General features: G+C 45.2%; 3 protein-coding genes and 1 pseudogene across 4 annotated transcripts; 1 reads left to right on the top strand and 3 right to left on the bottom strand.

Moving 5' to 3' along the window:
* Positions 1–126: 126 nt before the first annotated feature.
* On the bottom strand, positions 127–3,959 carry LOC110528887 (splicing factor YJU2). Its single transcript, XM_021611067.3, has 8 exons — positions 3,787–3,959; positions 3,233–3,333; positions 2,983–3,127; positions 2,749–2,883; positions 2,447–2,628; positions 1,934–2,075; positions 1,687–1,858; positions 127–656 (listed from the first exon to the last, which is right to left on the bottom strand). Exons 1-8 carry the CDS (start codon positions 3,808–3,810, stop codon positions 535–537), a joined length of 1,023 nt encoding a protein of 340 aa, XP_021466742.2. The 5' UTR covers positions 3,811–3,959; the 3' UTR covers positions 127–534.
* Positions 3,960–5,612: 1,653 nt separating this feature from the next.
* On the top strand, positions 5,613–6,297 carry LOC149982304 (interleukin-27 subunit beta-like; annotated as a pseudogene).
* A 140-nt stretch (positions 6,298–6,437) lies between these two features.
* On the bottom strand, positions 6,438–8,662 carry LOC110528901 (ciliary microtubule associated protein 1C). The gene is made up of 6 exons (XM_021611082.3): positions 8,151–8,662; positions 7,812–7,922; positions 7,483–7,596; positions 7,225–7,351; positions 6,912–7,098; positions 6,438–6,739 (listed from the first exon to the last, which is right to left on the bottom strand). Exons 1-6 carry the CDS (start codon positions 8,191–8,193, stop codon positions 6,581–6,583), a joined length of 741 nt encoding a protein of 246 aa, XP_021466757.1. The 5' UTR covers positions 8,194–8,662; the 3' UTR covers positions 6,438–6,580.
* A 1,603-nt stretch (positions 8,663–10,265) lies between these two features.
* LOC118965264 (cytokine receptor-like factor 1) lies at positions 10,266–16,922 on the bottom strand. 2 transcript variants are annotated; one of them, XM_036982770.2, is made up of 8 exons: positions 16,514–16,922; positions 13,765–14,043; positions 13,076–13,205; positions 12,752–12,921; positions 11,831–12,063; positions 11,425–11,518; positions 11,156–11,337; positions 10,266–11,002 (listed from the first exon to the last, which is right to left on the bottom strand). In XM_036982770.2, exons 1-8 carry the CDS (start codon positions 16,569–16,571, stop codon positions 10,979–10,981), a joined length of 1,170 nt encoding a protein of 389 aa, XP_036838665.1. In that variant the 5' UTR covers positions 16,572–16,922; the 3' UTR covers positions 10,266–10,978. The 2 variants fall into 2 exon arrangements, with proteins under 2 accessions (XP_036838665.1, XP_036838666.1); XM_036982771.2 differs by having other exon boundaries at positions 10,840–11,002; positions 11,152–11,337; positions 16,514–16,861.
* Positions 16,923–20,242: the final 3,320 nt, after the last annotated feature.

Consider the following 20,242-nt stretch of genomic DNA (forward strand, 5'->3'; position numbering starts at 1 on the left):
CAAAAAAAAACATTTGTGTTTTGTATTTCACAAAACTGTAAAATAAATAAATAAATACATTTTAAAAAACCACTTAGCTAGGACCTAAAGTACATTTTTAGGACTCCAGAAAAGTCAGACATTGAGTAGGGCACAAGAGAAAATAAGTATTTAATGAAAAGTCAAAACATGACTTACACCTTTACAAAGTTGGAGGGTAGTTGGTAGATGAACATTTCAAAATATATTTTCCAAAATCACAGGTGAAAACTAATTACATTGGGGGTAAGGGTCACAAAGCAGGATGATAAACTTCAGGCCGCTAACTATTTACTCCAAAACAACTACAGCAGTTTTAAATCATCACAGGCATCAAATTGCTTACCCCTTTGTTACACCTAATAACCATCCTTGTGTTGTGATCTTGAAAATCCAAAACCTTTCTGGGTTGTGTGGAACAGGTGAATGGCCCAACATCATATCAACACATTTCCACATCACGAAGTTCAGACAGACTGAGCCTTCTGATTAGCCAAAGCGTCGCCAGCCTTTCTCTCATTCACTGTTGTTGCTGTCATCACTGTCGGAATATGCCCCCAGGAGGCTGAGCGACGACGACCCATTCTGTGCTGTGATTGGCTTAGTAGCCGCCGGTACAATAGCAGCTGCCTTTGAAACTGCAAAGCAGAAAGTACAGAGGTTAGAATGACAGAAATAGCAGTAAAAGTATCTTCAGCCATACAACATGTAGAGAAGAGTGACTTCCTGCGGTGCTAACAGACAAAATACTGCTACAATTGTCTCCTCTCAGGCTGCACTGTCCATTGAGGCATTGGTAAGAGCCAATAACGACAGCGTTGACAGTCTTGAATCCTGTTGTTATTGACAGCTGTAAAGGCGTCCGCATGCTTTACAGCTGGAAGACTTCTTGCATATATTATGGCTATGTTTTGGTCTGTTTTCAGTGAGGGTTTTTCAGGCTTGCCTCCAGAAAAAATAATTGTGTGTGCCCGAACAGCTGAAGTTCGGAGCCTAAGCCCCTTCGTCAGTGATTGGTCAACAGTAGAGATTCTTCAATAAAGTCTTTGTTGTTATTCAACGAGAGACAACTCGTTTTTTTAATGCAAATGTTTTCATTGACAAATACTGCACCAAACATCTTAGTTAGATGTAAAATTGCACGACTAAGATCTCCTCGTCAAAATGACTTCGGTTGCCAGCTGTACGGTGTTTCCTCCGACACATTGGTGCGGCTGGATTACGGGTTAAGCCAGCAGTGTGTCAAGAAGCAGTGAGGCTTGGTGGGGTCGTGTTTCGGAGGACGCATGACTCTCGACCTTCGCCTCTTCTGAGTCCATACGGGAGTTGCAGTGACGGGACAAGACTGACTACCAATTGGATTCATCACGAAATTGGCGAGAAAAAGTACAACGAAATAATAATACAAAAATGTATGCCAGATCTCCTGCGTTCTATTTAGGGGAAGTGTACGCTGGCTACAATGTCTCAACATGCAAACTACTATTACTGTTTTTCTCATTTTTGAGCGAAGGTCTTTAAAGGAGTACAATCACACTAGTTTGGCTAGGCGCCTGTCGAACTGAAGCATGCTGACGCCTTAAGCAGGAAATCACCTCGGTGTATACAAAGTCATTTCGATATTGCAGTTCCTGCCATAAAGCTTATGTTAAAGCCTCCATAGCTCACCTGTCTGTGTGTTAGAGCCTGCAGGAGTTACTGTGGTATCAGGTTTAGGGACAGAGGTCGCTGGTTTCTTTCTCACCACCAGTGATCCCAGTGCCCCTCCACCTCCCATCCCCCCCACACTTCTCTCCCAGCTCTCCACCTTGGCCTTCTTCACCCCCCCCACTGACAGGCCCTGCAGAAACAACACACAGGACATAAGTAGGCATGTTGGTTAACATGTATTGTAAGGCCTGTGTGTGTGTGTTACCTGTGGGTCAGTGAGTCTGTCTGTGGTGAGGATGTCAGTAGGTCTGTCTGTGCTGGGTTTCTTTGGTCTACTGCTGCTCTCCTGGTCTGAGTCAGAGTCGGAGTCTCTTAACCTCTTCACTAGAGCTCTCTCTAGCATCTCCCTGTAACACATACACAACCATTTTGTTATGCTTTGCTTAACAATTTCCCTCTTCATCATTCCTCTCTGTACTCACCGTGTCTCCCTCTCGTCCTCCCTCCCTGTACTCACCGTGTCTCCCTCTCTCGGTCTGTACTCACCGTGTCTCCCTCTCTCGGTCTGTACTCACCGTGTCTCCCTCTCTCGGTCTGTACTCACCGTGTCTCCCTCTCTCGGTCTGTACTCACCGTGTCTCCCTCTCTCGGTCTGTACTCACCGTGTCTCCCTCTCTCGGTCTGTACTCACCGTGTCTCCCTCTCTCGGTCTGTACTCACCGTGTCTCCCTCTCTCGGTCTGTACTCACCGTGTCTCCCTCTCTCGGTCTGTACTCACCGTGTCTCCCTCTCGTCCTCCTCCTTCTCCTGCTCTTTGGTCCTCTGCTCCAGCTCTTTGTATGTTCCCAGCATTCCTTCGAAGTCCACCGAAGCCTGTCTCTGGTTCAACTCCTTGAGCTCCTGAAGATTCTCCAGAACCTCCATCTCCATCTTAGAGTCCCGCGTACGGTTCTCCAACACCTAGAAAGGATCATCATCAGCACGGCCCTTCAACACAACATCGGTACGGTTCTCCAGAAACCTGGTAGAGAACATATCATCAGTCTGTCAGATTCTCCAGCATTGTTTATAGAAGTGTACCTTCATTGGGTTGTTCAACTCTTCCTCCTCTCTGTCCTTAGTTATCTTCTTCTCTTCCTCCTCTAGAAGTTTCTCCGCCTGGAAGTTCCTTGTGGCACCGTGTTCCATGGCATAGTCTGTGTTCTCCGGATCAGTCTGTAGACAACACACACTGGGCGAGTACACAAACTGTTCTAAGACGTAGTTTATGTTTTATGTCTCAGTCTACAGACACACACGCAGAAACAGATTTACCTTAAAGGTGATCTCGGCCAGGCATCGTGTACACTTGATGTAGAAGCGGAAGATGGGCAGTCCCATGTAGAGCTCATTCATCACAGTCTCCTTACGGGCGTTGAACTTCTTCCCCTTGTAAATGTACTCCCCACAAGTCTTACACCTGCAAGAAACACACGCAGGGACAGGGTCAGGGCACACGCACGCATTCCTGCACTCACAACTCATGGTACCTGTTTCTGGGCAGGGTTGTAGAGTGTTGACATACCTCATATTGAAGGGAGCCATCAGCCGGACCACATACTGCCTGTCTTTAGGGAGCTTGAGTTTGGGTATTTTAGCCGGGTCGAAGTCTGGCGGGTAGTATTTCTACAGGAGAACGAACACAGTCAGCAGTGCAATTTAACTACGAAATATCTGATTCACATTGCCTTTATCAGTCATTAGCTACAACAACGAAAGGAAAACATACAAGAATTAGACAAACACAATTCACATAAAGAGATGAAAACATTCAACGTTTACAGCAATAGCCTGCTCTATATCAGTATATCCTCATAAGGAAAGATAAGCAAGAAACAGCTAGTTTGCTAGTACAATGAGTACGACTACTAGCTATATAGCTAGCTAAGCGTATTGATCGAACTACTACTATTGTGTAACTTGGTGTCATGAGCATAGAAAAGTGTTTGCTTCAATGGCAAGCCTGATTAGCAACACGCAGCTTGCTGCTAGCTAGCAAACATTACATTCGCAAAACAACTGCCCGTTTTCAGCGAATTGAAAATAAATCAAGACATAGTAAATAAGAATTGTACTTACGTTTAAAACTTTTCTTTCTGACATTCTTAATGTGAAATAAAACCTAACTTTAGCGACGAAATGGAAGGATAAACTGTGATAATGTTAGCTAAATATAGCTTACATACAGCTAGCTTGCTGTAATGCGATCTCTGAGAAGAGCAGAAAATCACTTCCGCTTCCGGGGTAGGTCCAGCCTTCATAATAAAAGTCGCCCATGTAGAAAAACACGCATTTGATTTTATTCAATCTATAAATATTGTTTTATGATTTATATTTTAATTGAAAACAATTATTGTGTACATGAACGTGGGGTTGAGTCCCTACTACGTTATCTAAGGAATCGAGTGTCAACATGGATCTGCATCACAGCAATATTATAAATTATGGATTACATTTGCCATCATAAGAGAGAGGATTTCAGAATGACATCCATTAATAAGAAAAACTTAATAAATTATTTTTGTCAACTGAGGGAACGGGAATAGAACCTGAGTTGCTGGCGTGAAAGGCAATCACGCTACTGCATTTTTCCAACAGGGTTAACCTATTTGGTGGGAACTGTAAGGTGGCTCATTAGCTAGGATTGCGACAATATAAATGTTGTTTATAGCGTGAATAAAAACAGACCTGAAGATCTTTTAAATGGCTCATTGTGATAAGGCTTTTATTTCATACAGGATACCTGAAAGCTAATGAGCAACTGAAACATTTGCCAGAGTGTTTTTTTTTTTTTACAGCAATACAATTCATTTCCTGTATTTAACATCATATGCTTGGTCAATTTTATTTACATTTTTTTATTTTTTATTTAAACTTCAGTTATGAACAAATTATTATTTACAATGACAGCATACACTGGCCAAATCTGGGACTCGCAATCACAGCCAGTCGTGTAACAGCCTGGAATTGAACCAGAGTGTCTGTAGTGACAAGCATGAGATGCAGGGCCTTAGACCACTGCACCACTCTGGAGCCCGGAAGAGCCCACTGTGATTCAAGCACTATCCACAGACTATGCAGCCATATGATTTCACCCCTGTGTGAGATACTGTACGGTCAGTCAAGTGACCCTTACAGCTAAAACATTTTCTCTACTTGCTGTGACAACCTTTAATATGTCTTCCCAGAGTTGCTGTCTGTCTGAAGCATTTGCCACAGTCATTACAGCGAAATGATTTCTCCCCTCTGTGTATCATGGTATGCATTATCAAGCCTGTCCTATAAGGAAAACATTTGTCAGTCTCTGCACTGATATGATTTCTCCCCTGTGTGAGATCTCATGTGCACAGTCAAATTTCTCATCTTGTTGAAGCACTTGCCACATTCATTACAACTGTCAGACTTCTCCCGTGTGAGATATTGTATGGAGGGTCAAGTTTTCCTTACGGTTGAAACATTGGCCACAGTCTTTACAGTGATAAGGATTTTCTCCTGAGTGTAGCTTTGTATGTCTGATTAAGTAAACCTTTGTGCTGAAACATTTGCCACAGTCTTTACACCGATTAATTTTCGCTGCATGTCATTTCTAATGTCTAGTAAATTTTGCCTTCTTGTTAAAGTATTTGCCACAGTCTTTGCACTGATAAGACTTCTCCTCTCCAGACCCGTGTCTATTTTTTATATGCATGGTCAAGTTTCCTTTGTTGCCAAACGATTTGCTACAGTCTTTGCACCAATAAGATTTCTCCCCTGTGTGAGATCTTGCATGGCCAATTTAAGATTCCTTTGTTATTGAAACATTTGCCAGTCTTCACAGCTACACGTTTTTTCCCTTGTGTGTATCCTCATATGATTAGTCAAGCCTATATTATTGTGGAAGCCTCTACCACAGTCTTTACATCGACATGGTTTCTCCCTTGCAGAACAGTCTGGATTTATTGACAGGCTGTGAGCCACTAGTTGGTTCTGGTACTCTGTAGCCCTCTCCATCAGTTTCTGTTTTGATCTCTTCAGTTGTGAGGATAGGTAGAGTGTGCCTCTCTGTACTCCACAGTTTGGGTTTGGTAAAGATGTGAGGGCTGGGGTGGGTCTGCCTGATCCAAGTCACTATTTACACAGGGAGGACAGAATATAGAGTCTTTGGTATCAAACTCCAGCTGTGAAGCCAGACCCCCCGTGAATGTGACCTTGCAAGCCGTACCAGGGAAGCTGAAGCTGTTAGTGAAGTGGGACCCTCCCCCTTCCTGGTCCGACCACACCCTCTTCCCCCTGAAGTACCAAGTCAGATACCATTGGGACAACAAGAGTACCCCACATGATATCACTGTGAGTGCAGACTCTTATAGTGTGTCTGTGTGTGTGTGTGTGTGTGAGACACTCTCCTCCCCCCTCTCTCTCTCGAGCTCTCTGGCTCCTTTTCTCTCTCTCCTTCTCTCTGTAGTTGGATCCGTTTGAGGACACCAAGAAAGTTCTACCAGGGCTGTCCCCTGAGAGGTCTTATCGAGCCAGGTGTGTTCCATGGAACTGATGTGGCTGGGACAGAGCAGTGACTGGAGCCTACCTATTACTGTCACCATGCTTGCACACTGAACACACACATGTACACACTGAGATAACAAACAAACACACACACACACACACACACACACACACACACGCACACGCACACGCACACACACACACACAGACACAGATCAACACAGGTCACACCCATAGATCCACAACTTGGCTTAACAATGATAATAAAAACACTCTATTTGTGACGCACTTTTCCAACATTGTGCTAAATGTGCTCATTAAAACAACACAGTGGTATTTAACTCAGAACTGACTCCAGCATTTCCACAAACTCCATGTGAAACTCCAATAAAAATCAGTCGGAAACAACCACCACCAGAGGAGTAATGAACTCTGAGTGTCTGATGCCCAGGGAGAAGGCAGGAGGTCTGGGGAGGTGGAGCAGGACCTTCTCCGGGCTGTGGGTCCCTGGCCCAGGCTTCTGAGACTGATCGCTGGCCCGGGTAGTCCGGCTCTGGATCCAAATTAAAATCACATCCAACTTTATTTTAAGGGAAACATCCCAATACTCTAATTTAGAGGAAGATATATGCAAGAAAATACTATACAAAATATTCAATTGTAAATAAATAAATACCTAAAAAGCGAATTAAATACCGACATAAATATAAGATAAAGCTATAAACCTGCATAGAGAAGGACGGCTGTCGTGTGAGGTAGACGCTGGGGTCAGTACTGTTGTAGCGTCCTGGTCCAGGGGTCATGGACAGGTCTTCTGATGGAGCGCCAACCTGTCTGCGCCCCGCCAAGCTGTAGCTGGCACTGGACGGCTTGTGGGGCACCTGGGAACCCAGCAGGTTAGGGAGGGTGTACCTGGGAGGATGATTAGAATGATATGAATGATATAGGGTCCCTCTTTACCCGCTCTCCCTCTCTCTTCCTCTCCCTCTCTCTCCCTCTCTTTCTCTCTCTCACTGTCTCTCTCTCTTTCATTTGTACCGGTTAGGGGCGGGCACAGAATCCATTATACGGTAGCGTGACCGAGAGCCAATAGTGTAGGAGGGAGTTCTGAGATGAGGTTTCTCTGGGCTGTAGGCACCTGGACCTGGAGTCTGGAAGAGTTCAGCTAGAAGTGAGAGGGGGGGGGGGGGGTGAGAGAGAGAGATAGAGAGAGAATGTAACGAATGTCCCGCAGCCCACTGGGGTAATACAGTTTGATTGAACAATTTATCTGATTCAGGGAGTAGCTAGTCTCACCGGAGTGTCTTGCCCTGCCTAGCATGGAGTAAGAAGGGGTACCGACGCGGCCGAACCGGGTCATCTTGGCATCGATGTGGTACTGGGGTCCTGGACTACAATCCACAGAGACCACTGTGGAGAAGAACCCACAATGAATAATAATAATGAAGGTCAAAGGGTAATTTAAAGGTCAAACTTGAGGAAAATGTCAGCAGTACTTTCCATAGACTTCTGCTTCCTGCCCTACTAGCCTGGAGTGTGAATCCTCACGGCAACGGTGTGAATAAGGTCTACTCACCATACAAGAGAAATAGGCAAAGAGACTGAGATTGACCTCAGAGACTTACTGTTGCTGCTCATACGTCTGTGGAAGGTGTAGGCGGGGCTACTGGGCTTGGTGAGGTCATGGTTGATGTAGCCAATGGTTGGAGGGAGAGCATAGCGACCGGGGCCTGGCCCTAGCAACAAGTAATGATGGTGATGATAATGATCATGTTTATTTTCCAGTCATGTAAAACTAAAATAAATACAAATTCCATATTCCTGCTCCTCCAGTTTCTAGAGCTTCTTCATTTCACTTTTCCATTGATGTTAAAACAGAAATATGACAGTGTTGAGTACGGTCCCTGTCAATTAAATTAAAGTTGTAATGTAAACATGTTACATAATAGATGTCTTCAACAAACCTTTCTCTCTGCCAGCGATTATCGGACGTCTCTTAACCTCCATGATTTGTCGATCTCTCTCTCTCTCTCTATTTTCCAAACCCTCCTCTCTTCCTCTTTTACACGTTGTTCTTCTGTCACTCCCAGCTAGGGTTGCCAACCCTCAGAGAATGCTGAGGGACCTTCTCCCAGAGCAGTCCGTTGTGTCTGTGTGGGCAGCCCTGTGATTCGCTGGCAGCTAGAAATGCAATCACCAATCAGCACAACAATAACAAGCAGGAGAAGAGATTCGGTCTGATTTGATCCCCTGTTAGTCCAAACATATCCTCTGTACGGGTCCTTCCTGCTTCACGTCTGTCGACAAAACTTTGTTAGACCACTCGAAAAAAAACTTTGTTAGACCACTCGGGGAAAAAAAACTTCGTTAGACCACTCGGGAAAAAAAAACTTTGTTAGACCACTCTTAAGGTATCCCAGAATAAGTTGACAACTCTACTCCGTGCACACAGATCTCTCTCTCTCTCTCTTTCCTCTCTTCTTCCTTCTCTTCCCTTTACTGTTTGCTGTTCTGTCATTGATTCACTCCCGGCACCATCCAGCCTCTTCAGGAAAAACACAGCCTCATAGGCTGAATTATAGATGGTCTTTACAAGCTGAGGAAACGTTATCTCCATTCTGCAGCCCTGGGAACACCTGAATCACCATCTCACTTCTCTTCCTAGAGTTCATGTGTCATAGAGGCGACTCGATGTCCATGTGATGAGTACACTTCCCTGGCAACTGAAGACTTACGGTAGCTTTTCCAGGCTTTAGCTCAGCTGGTTAATAATGTTGTGGCACGCAGATGACCGAGGTTTAAACCCATTTAGTCACGCATAGACAATTAGCTACACTTTGCCCACCTGCAGCAATCGTTAGATGCCCCCTCTGTCTCTCTGGTACACACTGTGATGCAGGAGGTATTTCAAATCTGACCCTTCAAAGGGAGACTCAGCAATATGATATCATCGCACATATTGGGGCAACTTCCTGCTTAACATGCATACATGAACAACAACAGAATTCAGATTTACCAAGACTACCACTATTGTCTCTCCCTAATTTGCATTGCTGCTGATTCTGTAAGGAGAAATCTGACCGGCATAATGATGTCATATTGCTGAGTGTAGCTTTAAGTTACTGTATAGGATATCTTTAGATAAAGGGTGCTGGGAGGCAGAGAGAGGTAACTAAAGACTGTGAGCAGAGCCCTGACCAACAAACACGGGTTAATTATTAACAGGCAACCGCAGGCCGCAGTAACGGGACCCTGCAGCCATGTCATCAACATCAGACAGACAACACGGCCGTTGACCCTAAACATGCTGGATAAACAGAGTCGGATTCCTACCGATTGATTATGTATCACCATAAACTGGGTTAATGGAGTCATGTATAGATTACATATAGAGAACATCGTTCCTGTTCCCCCAGTGTAACATCAGTAACAGAAACATGACAGGCTATAAGTGCATAGAGGAACACAGCTGTGTGTCTGGGGGAATGTGTGTCTGGGGGAATGTGTGTCTGGGGGTGTGTGTCTGGGGGAATGTGTGTCTGGGGTTGTGTGTCTCCGGGGGTGTGTGTCTGTGGGTGTGTGTCTGTGGGAATGTGTGTCTGGGGGAATGTGTGTCTGGGGGTGTGTGTGTCTGGGGGTGTGTGCGAGTGTGTGTCTGGGGGTGTGTGTGTCTGGGGGTGTGTGTGTCTGTGGGTGTGTGTCTGGGGGTGTGTGTGTCTGGGGGTGTGTGCGAGTGTGTGTCTGGGGGTGTGTGTGTCTGGGGGTGTGTGCGAGTGTGTGGCTGGGGGTGTGTGTGTCTGGGGGTGTGTGTGTCTGGGGGTGTGTGTGTGTCTGGGGGGTGTGTGTCTGTGGGTGTGTGTCTGGGGGTATGTGTGTCCGGGGGTGTGTGTGTCTGTGGGTGTGTGTGTCTGGGGGTGTGTGTGTCTGTGGGTGTGTGTCTGGGTGTGTGTGTGTCTGGGGGTGTGTGTGTCCGGGGGGGGGTGTGTGTCTGGGGGTGTGTGTGTCCGGGGGTGTGTGTGTCTGGGGGTGTGTGTGTCCGGGGGTGTGTGCGAGTGTGTGTGAATAGAATGACTTCCAAACTCTTTCAAACCAAACTATAATTCATAATTAAGTCAATAACATTATCAGTAACCAAACATAACTTAGTAACAAAAAATAATAGTTTAAATATGACAGTACAATTCTGTAGAAAAATACATTAGCATTATGGTCAGGAGGTGTTCCTGGGCAGGGCCATATGATCAGGAAAAACTCCTGACCCTACTTATTATTAAGACAGATCTCCACACTGACACAGACAACAATGTCAGTTAATAGTCCTGTAACACAATGTCAGTTAATAGTCCTTAATAGTCCCCCCCCCCTCCTCCCAGACCAGGGTTCCCAAATAGTGGGTCACAGACAGTTCCGATTGGGTCGTCATGGTTTAAGACTGGGATGTGACTAGAAACATTACTCTGGTCCTCTGTCTCCACTGTTCCTCCCAGTATGTTAACTTCCACTAGAGGGTGCTGTGGATCTCTAGCTTTTCAGAGCTGCCAGTGTTCCCACAGTAAGAAGAAGATCACTATTCCTCAATGTCTTATTCCTCCACGTCTTGTTAAATAATTACAGCACACACACCCTGCGGATGGGGCAGGGCTTGAGACACTGTCCCCAAAATTGTATTTCTGCCCCCTTCTTCCGTCGCTGAATGGTGTATGCAAAACCACAGCATTTAGGGGACACCATTTTTCACACACATGTTGTCTTGACTTTGTTGATGGTTGTTTAAAGGCAGGGGGGATGCGTACTATGACTTATCCCCTTGTAGGACCTGAGAGAGAGAAAAACTTATGAGGATTTCCCCAAGAAAAGCTGAACGATTCAAACATGATGATACAAATGATTCAATAAGACCTGTGTGCATACCTGTGTGTGTGGTTGTTGTACGCGAGTGCAGGTGAGTTCTACTTAGATCCTTACCTACCTGGTTGCGTGTTTTGTGGGACTTCTGCATCCAGACTCTCCATTGGTCGTAGAGTTTGATTGACATGCCGCCGCAGCCATACGCATTATTCCGTACCCAGCCGAAGAACTGCTTCAGCTCTCGACGTAACGTAGAATTGGAGTCTCCAGACTTGGAGTCACACGAACCTGATAACACACGCTCTGTAGGAGGGGAGAGAGGGGGTTAGAGTGTGTGTGTTTGGGTGTGTGTGTCTGTGTGTGTGTGTGTGTGTGTGTGTGCGTCCTCACCACTATGAGGTGTAGAAGCAGCAGTAGGATGGCTCCATTCACTCCAGATACCAGCCCTACGAGACCCATAGATCCCTACTGGGTTACAGCGCACCTGCATAGAACACACTGGGATTACCACACACACACACACACACACACACACACACACACACACACACACACACACACACACACACACACACACACACACACACACACACCTACACACACACACACACACACAAACACACAGACACACACACACACACACACACACACACACACACAAACACACAGACACACACACACACACACACACACAAACACACAGACACACACACACACAAACACACAGACACACACACACACACACACACACACACACACAAACACACAGACACACACACACACACACACGCCGTACCTGGACAAAATACACAGTACCCGGTCTCAGGCCTGCCAGGCGACATGATGTCAGGTTCCCAACGTCCTCCATGACCTTCCAGTCTGAGATGTCCTCCAGCCGGTAGCGTATCTGGTACTTGGCCTGGAACAGGAAATCTTTGAGAGCTGGGGGAGACTCCCATCGAACACTCAGATGGTCCTCCAGGTCACCCACACGACTCACGCTCACACCTGACGGCGGGTCCGTCGTTACTGTGGACGGGGAGGGGAAAGAGGTAGCGTAACTCAGAACTACTTTAAAACAGAAAGATCCGTGTAAAATAATGGTTATTTCTTTCTTCTCTGAGTGAATTGGATCTGACCGTAACAGTAAGTCATACAGCACGGGTACTGTTGTGTTATTAGTTTCAGTGTGGAGGGAAATGAGGGAGCAGCGAGTAGTAACTCGAGTGGTGTAACGCGTCAATCGCCCACCTTCCTAGCCCTGCCCCATCCGCAGGGTGTGTGTGTGTGTGTGTGTGTGTGTGTGTGTGTGTGTGTGTGACCACCCAGCGTGAGTAAAAGGAAAATGAGCTCATCAAAAGGCAGGGTGTGTCTGGTCTTCCATTCTACAAAATGCTCGTCCTCCCCCATTTGTGTGTGTGTGTGTGTGTGTGTGTCCCTCACCCCCAAAATCCTGGGTCGGGATCTAAGTAGTAGGATGAAGTTGGTCCTAGATGCTTATCTTAGGTCAGTTTTACGATTCTCCACTAATGGTTACTGTTAGGTCTTGGGCTAGGTAAGCTGATCCTGTATATGTGCCCCAGGGCAACTTTTAACTGGGGCAGATGTAAAGCTCTAAAGCCAGAGGGTCAAAGTTCAGGCACTTACTCTCTCTCTGTGTCTCTATCTGTCTCTGTCTCTCTCACACACACACACTCGCACGTACGCACACACTCACCCACGTCTAGGATATCCAGGGTGATGACATCCGAGGTGGCTGAGCCGAGCTGATTGGTGGCTTCCACCCAGATCTCGTAGGGCGTGAAGAGGGCGAGGTCACGAGGTATGTAGCAAGAGTATGGCTGGGTGGCACTGTACTCCTCACATTCTCTCTCTCTGCCATACCACCTACACACACACACACACACACACACACACACACACACACACACACACACACACACACACACACACACACACACACACACACATATAATAGAATCAAACTATATTAGAATGTGTGTGTATGCATGTGTATTAAGTGTGTGTAAGGAGTGTGTACCTGAGTTTGTATTTGAGTGTGTATTTGGTCTTGATGAAGGTCTCTCCCTGTCCTCCCGGTGCCCATCGACAGGTCAGGTCTTTGGTGTTTCTGGACCAGCAGGTTAAGTTGACTGGCTTCATTGGAGGCACTGAGGGAGAAGGTGGGTGGAGGGAGAGAGGATATCTTTTAGTCCAGAATGTTCTTCTGTCTGTCTGGGGTTCAAATTCTGGTACTTTGCCAAGATTCCATCCCTTTCTGAACACAAGGTGTTGAACAGGGACGTCACGCTGAGATTAGGGCACTGTGACAACACTGTGTGTGTGTGCGTATGTCTGTATGTCAGACCTGTATGTGTGTGTGTGTCAGACTCCATGTCCAGGGAGTAGTTAAGGGAGTAATGCACCACAACATGGTGTAATAACACAGGAGTTAACAGGACTAAAGACCCTACAGTTACTCATCCACCACAGGTTGGTACTCTGATATAAGACTGGTATAACACTGTTAACTTTTAACTATGTGTGCGCTAGGTGCTGCTGCTAGATGTGTGTGTGTGTGTGTGTGTGTGTGTGTGTGTGTGTGTGTGTGTGTGTGTGTGTGTGTGTGTGTGTGTGTGTGTGTGTGTGTGTGTGTGTGTGTGTGTGTGTGTGTGTGTGTGTGTGTGTGTGTGTGTGTGTGTGTGTGTGTGTGTGTGTTGCTCCACTTACTCCCAATGTAGAGGCAGGACCCGGCTAGAACATGTCCTCCATGGTTGTGACACACCAGGTTGTCCCCTGACCTCTGCCTAGAGGCTGGCAGGCCCGGCAGGGTGACACTGAGGGCCGTAGGGCTCAACACGCTGTAAGAAGAGCTGGGCAGCCGGCGGCCATTCAGGCTCCAGAACAGAGAGCTGGCGTGGAGGCCCAGATCAGGGCTGACTGAACATGTGGCAATGAGGGTGGAGCCGATGGGCAGGGCTGGGTCCTGGGGGAAGATACCAGCCATCTCTGGAGGGGCGAGAGATGGGATGAGTGAATACATGGATTAAAGAATGGTTGATTGAGCTATTGATTCCCAGTAAGCAGAGGGATAGAGACAGACGAGAGGGGAAAGAGAGAGAATTATTCAGAAGAGAATATCCGACAAATAGGCTACTGTATTCTAGAACACAGCCGTAACTTCCAGGTCAGTAGTGAACCCAGATTTCCACTTCCATAGACGCAGAGTGTTTATCACATTGTCAGACCTCTACAAGTCTCATCCTCAAGCCACGAGTGTTGAACAGACAAAAAGGCTGTGTTGTGCTTTGAGGAAGCTCATATGAAGACCTTCATTTGACCAAAACTCCTCCTCGACAACACACACACACACACACACACACACACACACACACACACACACACAATTTACACCAAAACACTGTCAACGCTGATGCTGTAAATGTATCATCGTGGAGAGGAAGCCAGGCCGTGATTAGCAAATCAAACAACGATCCAGCTCCATAACAACCATGGTTTCACCACCGCAGTATTACAGGCCAGGCAGAGGGAACGGCCCTGAATTAAGCAGCAGAACATTCATTCTAAAGACCTCAACGACAGATGCAATTACACTTGTGTATTTACTCTCCTGATGGGTTCTGAAGAAGTAACTATGGGCTGTAAAATAGTATTTGTTTCTAGAAAGGAGGTCTCCTGAGGTAAGGCTGCTCCTACAGATGACGGTTTAAAGGGGCAACAGTGTTTTCTTCTGGTGAGAGTGTTCTGTGCACTGATTATACAGCTTGTACAGTTTGTTTTCGTTCATGTCTGAGACTGAGCATTGATCATTTCTGCAGGGTTTAATTTCCATCCAGGCACAGAGCCAAGATGGTGGTCAGTTAGATCAGATGTGTTAAGTGTTTGGATGGAACAAAAGTCTGCAACACCCTGTTTGTTTCTCAGGGGTGAAAAGCATTGCTTTACATCTAAGTAAACACACAAGCTGTCGAGCTAAAGCCCTGTATTACAGCACTGGTGTTGTGGAGATGATAAATGGCCTCTGGTTTTAGACCCTCCTGGTTCTGGATGTCAGTCTTCAATCCTCTGGTTTCTAAAACACTGTTTACCCTTCACTCCTGAACGGAACAGTTCAAAGGTCGTCTGTGTTTCTGTCTACGGGACAAAGGAGCCACACGTGGAACATTTGATGGAGGCCTTGTATGTGAGTGAATTGAAACAAGACGTCATGCAACATTTAGCCATATCGAGCCATGTGATGTTTTCTGAATGGCAGTTACAATGACTATGATGAGTGAGTGGGAGCTTTCACTGGAAACGTTGACAACAAGAACATCAACTAGAGAGCATCAACATGACATGGAAAGGAAGGCGAGAGACCGTTCACAAGGCAGCCTAAAGGTCTTCAGTGGTGAGGAGAGTGCTGATGCACATCCAAACCAGGACAAATAACCTTTCAGAAAACGTGTATTGCTTTGTTATGAATCTATCACTGGAGAAATTGGGGGGATGGCAGCAGTGGGTCTTGCTCTTCAACCAGCAACTCTGTGGAAACAATCTCATGTGCCATAAAAGTCCAAGCCTTCTTGCTATAGAGGCAGTAGCTCACTACTGTTGCATTCATTCATTTCTTCATTAACCCGAAACAACTGAAACAACTGAAACAATAATAATCTAGGCCTCCGTAGTTTTATGACCTCACCTATACAAATAAACTGGACTCAGACACAAAATCTAGCCGACATACCGCAGCACATAACTGTGATTTATTTACTTTAACTTGGTATTAAGCTGGCGTTTAATATTCCCTGAGACCCGACCATATGATGTCACCGTGGTGTTGCCTCGGTGACAGCCCAGTGCTACATGTGTTAAACGAATTAAGAGCCGAACTGTTGAAATCCATCCTCTTGGGACACGGTTTTTCAATAGCATGGTCAAGAAAACCGAGATCTGTGTTTAGCTAGGACTATTATTTCACCATTTCATCAAATCTATAAGGGCTAGTGATTGTTCATGGAACTGACTTTAAAAATAAAAAAAAGTATATATTATATTACATTATATTACATAAAGCAATATTGCATTATTTTACATAATGTTTGATGCTGGATACAGATCTCAAATGTTATTTTATTTCTTTATGAAATGCATTATAATTAAGTTTAGCCTGTTCATCTAATTTAATTTGAAATGGTTGGAAAAATAAGGTAGCCTACTAAATCTGATTCCCTGCGTTCAAATCACTTAATATTTACCTCAAATTATTATTACAATATTATGGATAATCGTTTCAAAAGATGTAGGACTTTCCATTGTTAGAGCAATTATTTTGTACACTCATTCCCTATGAAACCCGCATAAACAATACCGTTCAGCCCATTAACAAGGTAGGCTATTATCTAACAGTAGGCTATATCCTACCAAACCAGATTTACAGACAACGTGTGTTATCACATGGAAGAGCTGCTGTACTTACGTGACGATGAGGACATAACAGCAGGAATGTACAGAATCAAGAATAATAATGACATCATTTTATGGCAACTTTTATCTTCTTTCGTTCAGTCGGCAAACTCTCCACTTTTTACGCTTCTATTAATAGAGTATAATTTACACAGGTTAGGATGGGGAAAACCGCACAGGTTCAAGGTGAATTGCACCGCAGTCCCAAGATGCGAGAAGAGGAGTCTTTCATGCCCAAGCTCGGTCCAAACCTATTATTTGATCAGTTGATTGCAAATCTCCGGTCCGAAAGAGACCACCGGTAGTGGTGAGCTTTTCCAAACTCCGTTAAGTAATCTAGTGCTTCTCCTTCTCTCTGTCTGCGTCTTCACACACAAGTTCATACTTTTCAAGCTCCTCCTCTCTCTTCCTACACAGACGCCAGTCGTTTTTTCTTCCTCCCAGTCTTTTCCTCTCTTTTTAACCCCCCCCCCCCCCCCCCCCCCCCCCCCCCCCCCTCTTGGCCTGTGATGCGTCAAGGAGTCAGAGCCATTCACTTTCACCGAATCACTCTTTCCCCCTCTTTTCCCTCTCCCCCTCCTTTTTTTCTGCCTGGGTGGCTGTTGAGTGTTGAGTCACAGAGCATTATAGGAAACTTCCTCATGATGACTTTGACTCCCACACAGTGTGTGTGTGTATGTGCGTACATGCAGTGTGTCTGTGTGTCTATGCATGCATGTGTGTGTCTGTGTGTCTATGCGTGCATGCGTGTGTCTATGCGTGCATGCAGTGTGTCTGTGTGTCTATGCGTGCATGCTTGTGTCTGTGTGTCTATGCGTGCATGCTTGTGTCTGTGTGTCTATGCGTGCATGCTTGTGTCTGTGTGTCTATGCGTGCATGCTTGTGTCTGTGTGTCTATGCGTGCATGCTTGTGTCTGTGTGTCTATGCGTGCATGCTTGTGTCTGTGTGTCTATGCGTGCATGCTTGTGCATGTGTGTGATATCTGAGATGGTTTGGTGGTTGGGTTTGTGTTTGTGTTTGTTTTGACGTTATGGTGACAGGTGGTGAAAGGGATGTATTGTGGTATCTTGCATAACCCATATACCCAATGCCTTGGGCTGCAGGGAACAATACATATGTCTTCTGAGTCTACACCCATACCCAATGCCTTGGGCTGCAGGGAACAATACATATGATGTCTTACAGTGGTACATTCTGAGTCTACACCCATCCCTCCCCCACCAACTAGCTGAGATTGGAACTTGTCACTTTTCCCAATTATATTAAATATTTCATCAATATTTTCATCGGTCCTTCCTTCCTTCAGTTCTTCTTTCATTCCTACCTTCCTTCCCTTTGAAGTAATCACTGATTTGACATTGTAGGATTGGTGAGAGTGGGTGTCATCTGATGCTTTGGATAACTGACTAGATGTCTTCATTCACATGAGAGAGACGGTGATGTAAGGTAGACTACAGACACGACATCCAGTCTACTCAATCATACTGCATTGTCTTGTAGGATATAAAAAAACACTGTTCAAGTTGAACATCTCAATGGGCACTATGACTAATGTTTGAAGTTGGCATCCCCCTCTCTTTCAGTCGTTCTCTCTGTCTCTTCCCCCCTCATCTTCTCTCTCTCTTGCTTTCTCTCTTTCTCCCCTCTCTTCTTTGAGTCAGTTAGTGTAACAGAGACTAAGAATGTTAACTGATTCAGAGGCAAATGTCCCACAATGCCATGCTTTCTCTCGACTCCGGGAGGCGCCCGTTGTTCCCGAGGTGATTCCCGCTCGTGGTGTGGCAACTGTGTCCGGGCATCCCGTAAGTGTGATTTTTTGTTGTTGAATGAACAAGAACCCCGTGTTGTGTCATTTATAAGCCACTCTAAGACTGCTAGAATGAAACTGATTTGCTAAAGGGGGTGTCGATTGATCGGAAGGGACTGAAAGGAGAATGTTTCTCATCAATGCAAAAAAGGTCTGTTAGTTGGCACACATGCGCACACACGTGCACACACACACACACACACACACACACACACACACACACACACACACACACACACTGAGGGTAAGCTGGTTCTGGATCTGTGACTGACTCCCTACAACCATGCTGAAACATTGAGGAGGAGAGATTGGAGATGGTTCAATCCAGCACTACTGTAACAGACATGGGAAGACAGGCTTATTCCCTTTAAACCAGACCACGCTGATGGGAACATGGGCCCATGGCAAAACCATGTGGCATGGGGTCGAACAAAAAGAATTGCAACATGTACAGGTCCTAAAGAAAAAAATGATGTCAAACACTACCTAGTGCATCTCCTTAGACCCAGATTCATCTCTTACTAGTATTTGTTGTGTCAGTAGCATCGTTGTGGCATCAGTAGCCTCTGAAACACTAGAAACCTGTCCACTCGACTGAGACCACACTGGTCCCATACACAATTACTTGAAATATTGTTTTCTGTGTTCTGATTCTGTAAATAAATCAAGAAACAAACATTCTGAGCCAGAGCTAAAGGTAGTTTTGCAAGTGATGCAACATTGGGCTTAAAGGGTTTGCAAACCTGAGACATAGGGCTGCATTCATATAGTAACAGAAACGTCTGAGAGATTGTTTCTCTTCCAGATTCTACAAATATGGACAACCAAAGACTTCAATAGCTACTTTGATGTTCCTTCTACACATCAAAAGAACAGGCAAACAAAAAGGTGTGGTTTATGACAACCATTCATTTTGTTATAAAAGAGTAAGATAGGAGGTTATCCTCCAAGTTCAGCCAGAAGGGACAACTAAATAAAGTAGGTTAGATGTTCTTCATACATACTAAAAACACAAAACAGTTGATCCTTTCAAAAATATATGTTCACATTTGCTATTTTAGATAAAATGACTTCATTTCAGATTCATATATCATTTGACATTGTACATCACATGTTAATGTTTTGGATTCATTTTGATGTGATTTTTTATAGATTTTCACAGTTTTCTTAACGTAAAGTTTTCATACATTGAAGCCCAATGTGGCTTTTTGCAAAGTTTCCAGAAAATTGTTCTATAAACTTGAAAATCAAAAATTGGATCATTTTCATATCGGGGGCCTATTACAAGTATTTCTGAAGGGGAATAACATGCTTTCCTCATTTGGTTCTATGCTTGTGTCTCACAGGGGAAAGATGATTCCATTAAGGGGCACATCAAAATGAATCCAGTACTGTAGATTCCAGTACAATGGAATAGATTGTGATGATACGTGTATTATTCTCCTCTGTGTATAGACCCCGCAGGAGGTTTTAGGAGAGGTTGGAGTTAGAGCCCTCTAATCAGGACTGGGAACCACTCCAACTCTATCTGAGTACAAGATGATGTACCAAGGGAGAGATAGAAAGAACAAGAGGGAGGAAGAAAGAGCGATGGAGCAAGAAAGTGAAGGGGATAGAGAGACAAAGAGTTGGAGAGAGAAAGGGAGAGATAGAAAGTAAGAGGGAGAGGTAATCAGAGAAAAGCAGAGAGAGGTCCAATCCTGCCCGATTAGGAGAAGAATGTTGTTTGAAGACCGTCAGTACCTGGTTATGAACCAGTTCCATCCAGAGACACAAAGCATGGCTACTCCTCCAGAGGGATTGTGCATATCAGGGATTATACCCCTGACAAAGGAGAGAACCAATCAGACTGTCATTCTTCCTCCTCACATAGTCTATATTTCTTTCTCTCTCTCTCTCTCTCTCTCTCTCTCTCTCTCTCTCAAGCAATGCTT

The sequence above is a fragment of the Oncorhynchus mykiss genome, chromosome 7 (assembly GCF_057628025.1).
Source record: "Oncorhynchus mykiss isolate SJ-2025 chromosome 7, ASM5762802v1, whole genome shotgun sequence".
NCBI lineage: Eukaryota > Metazoa > Chordata > Actinopteri > Salmoniformes > Salmonidae > Oncorhynchus > Oncorhynchus mykiss.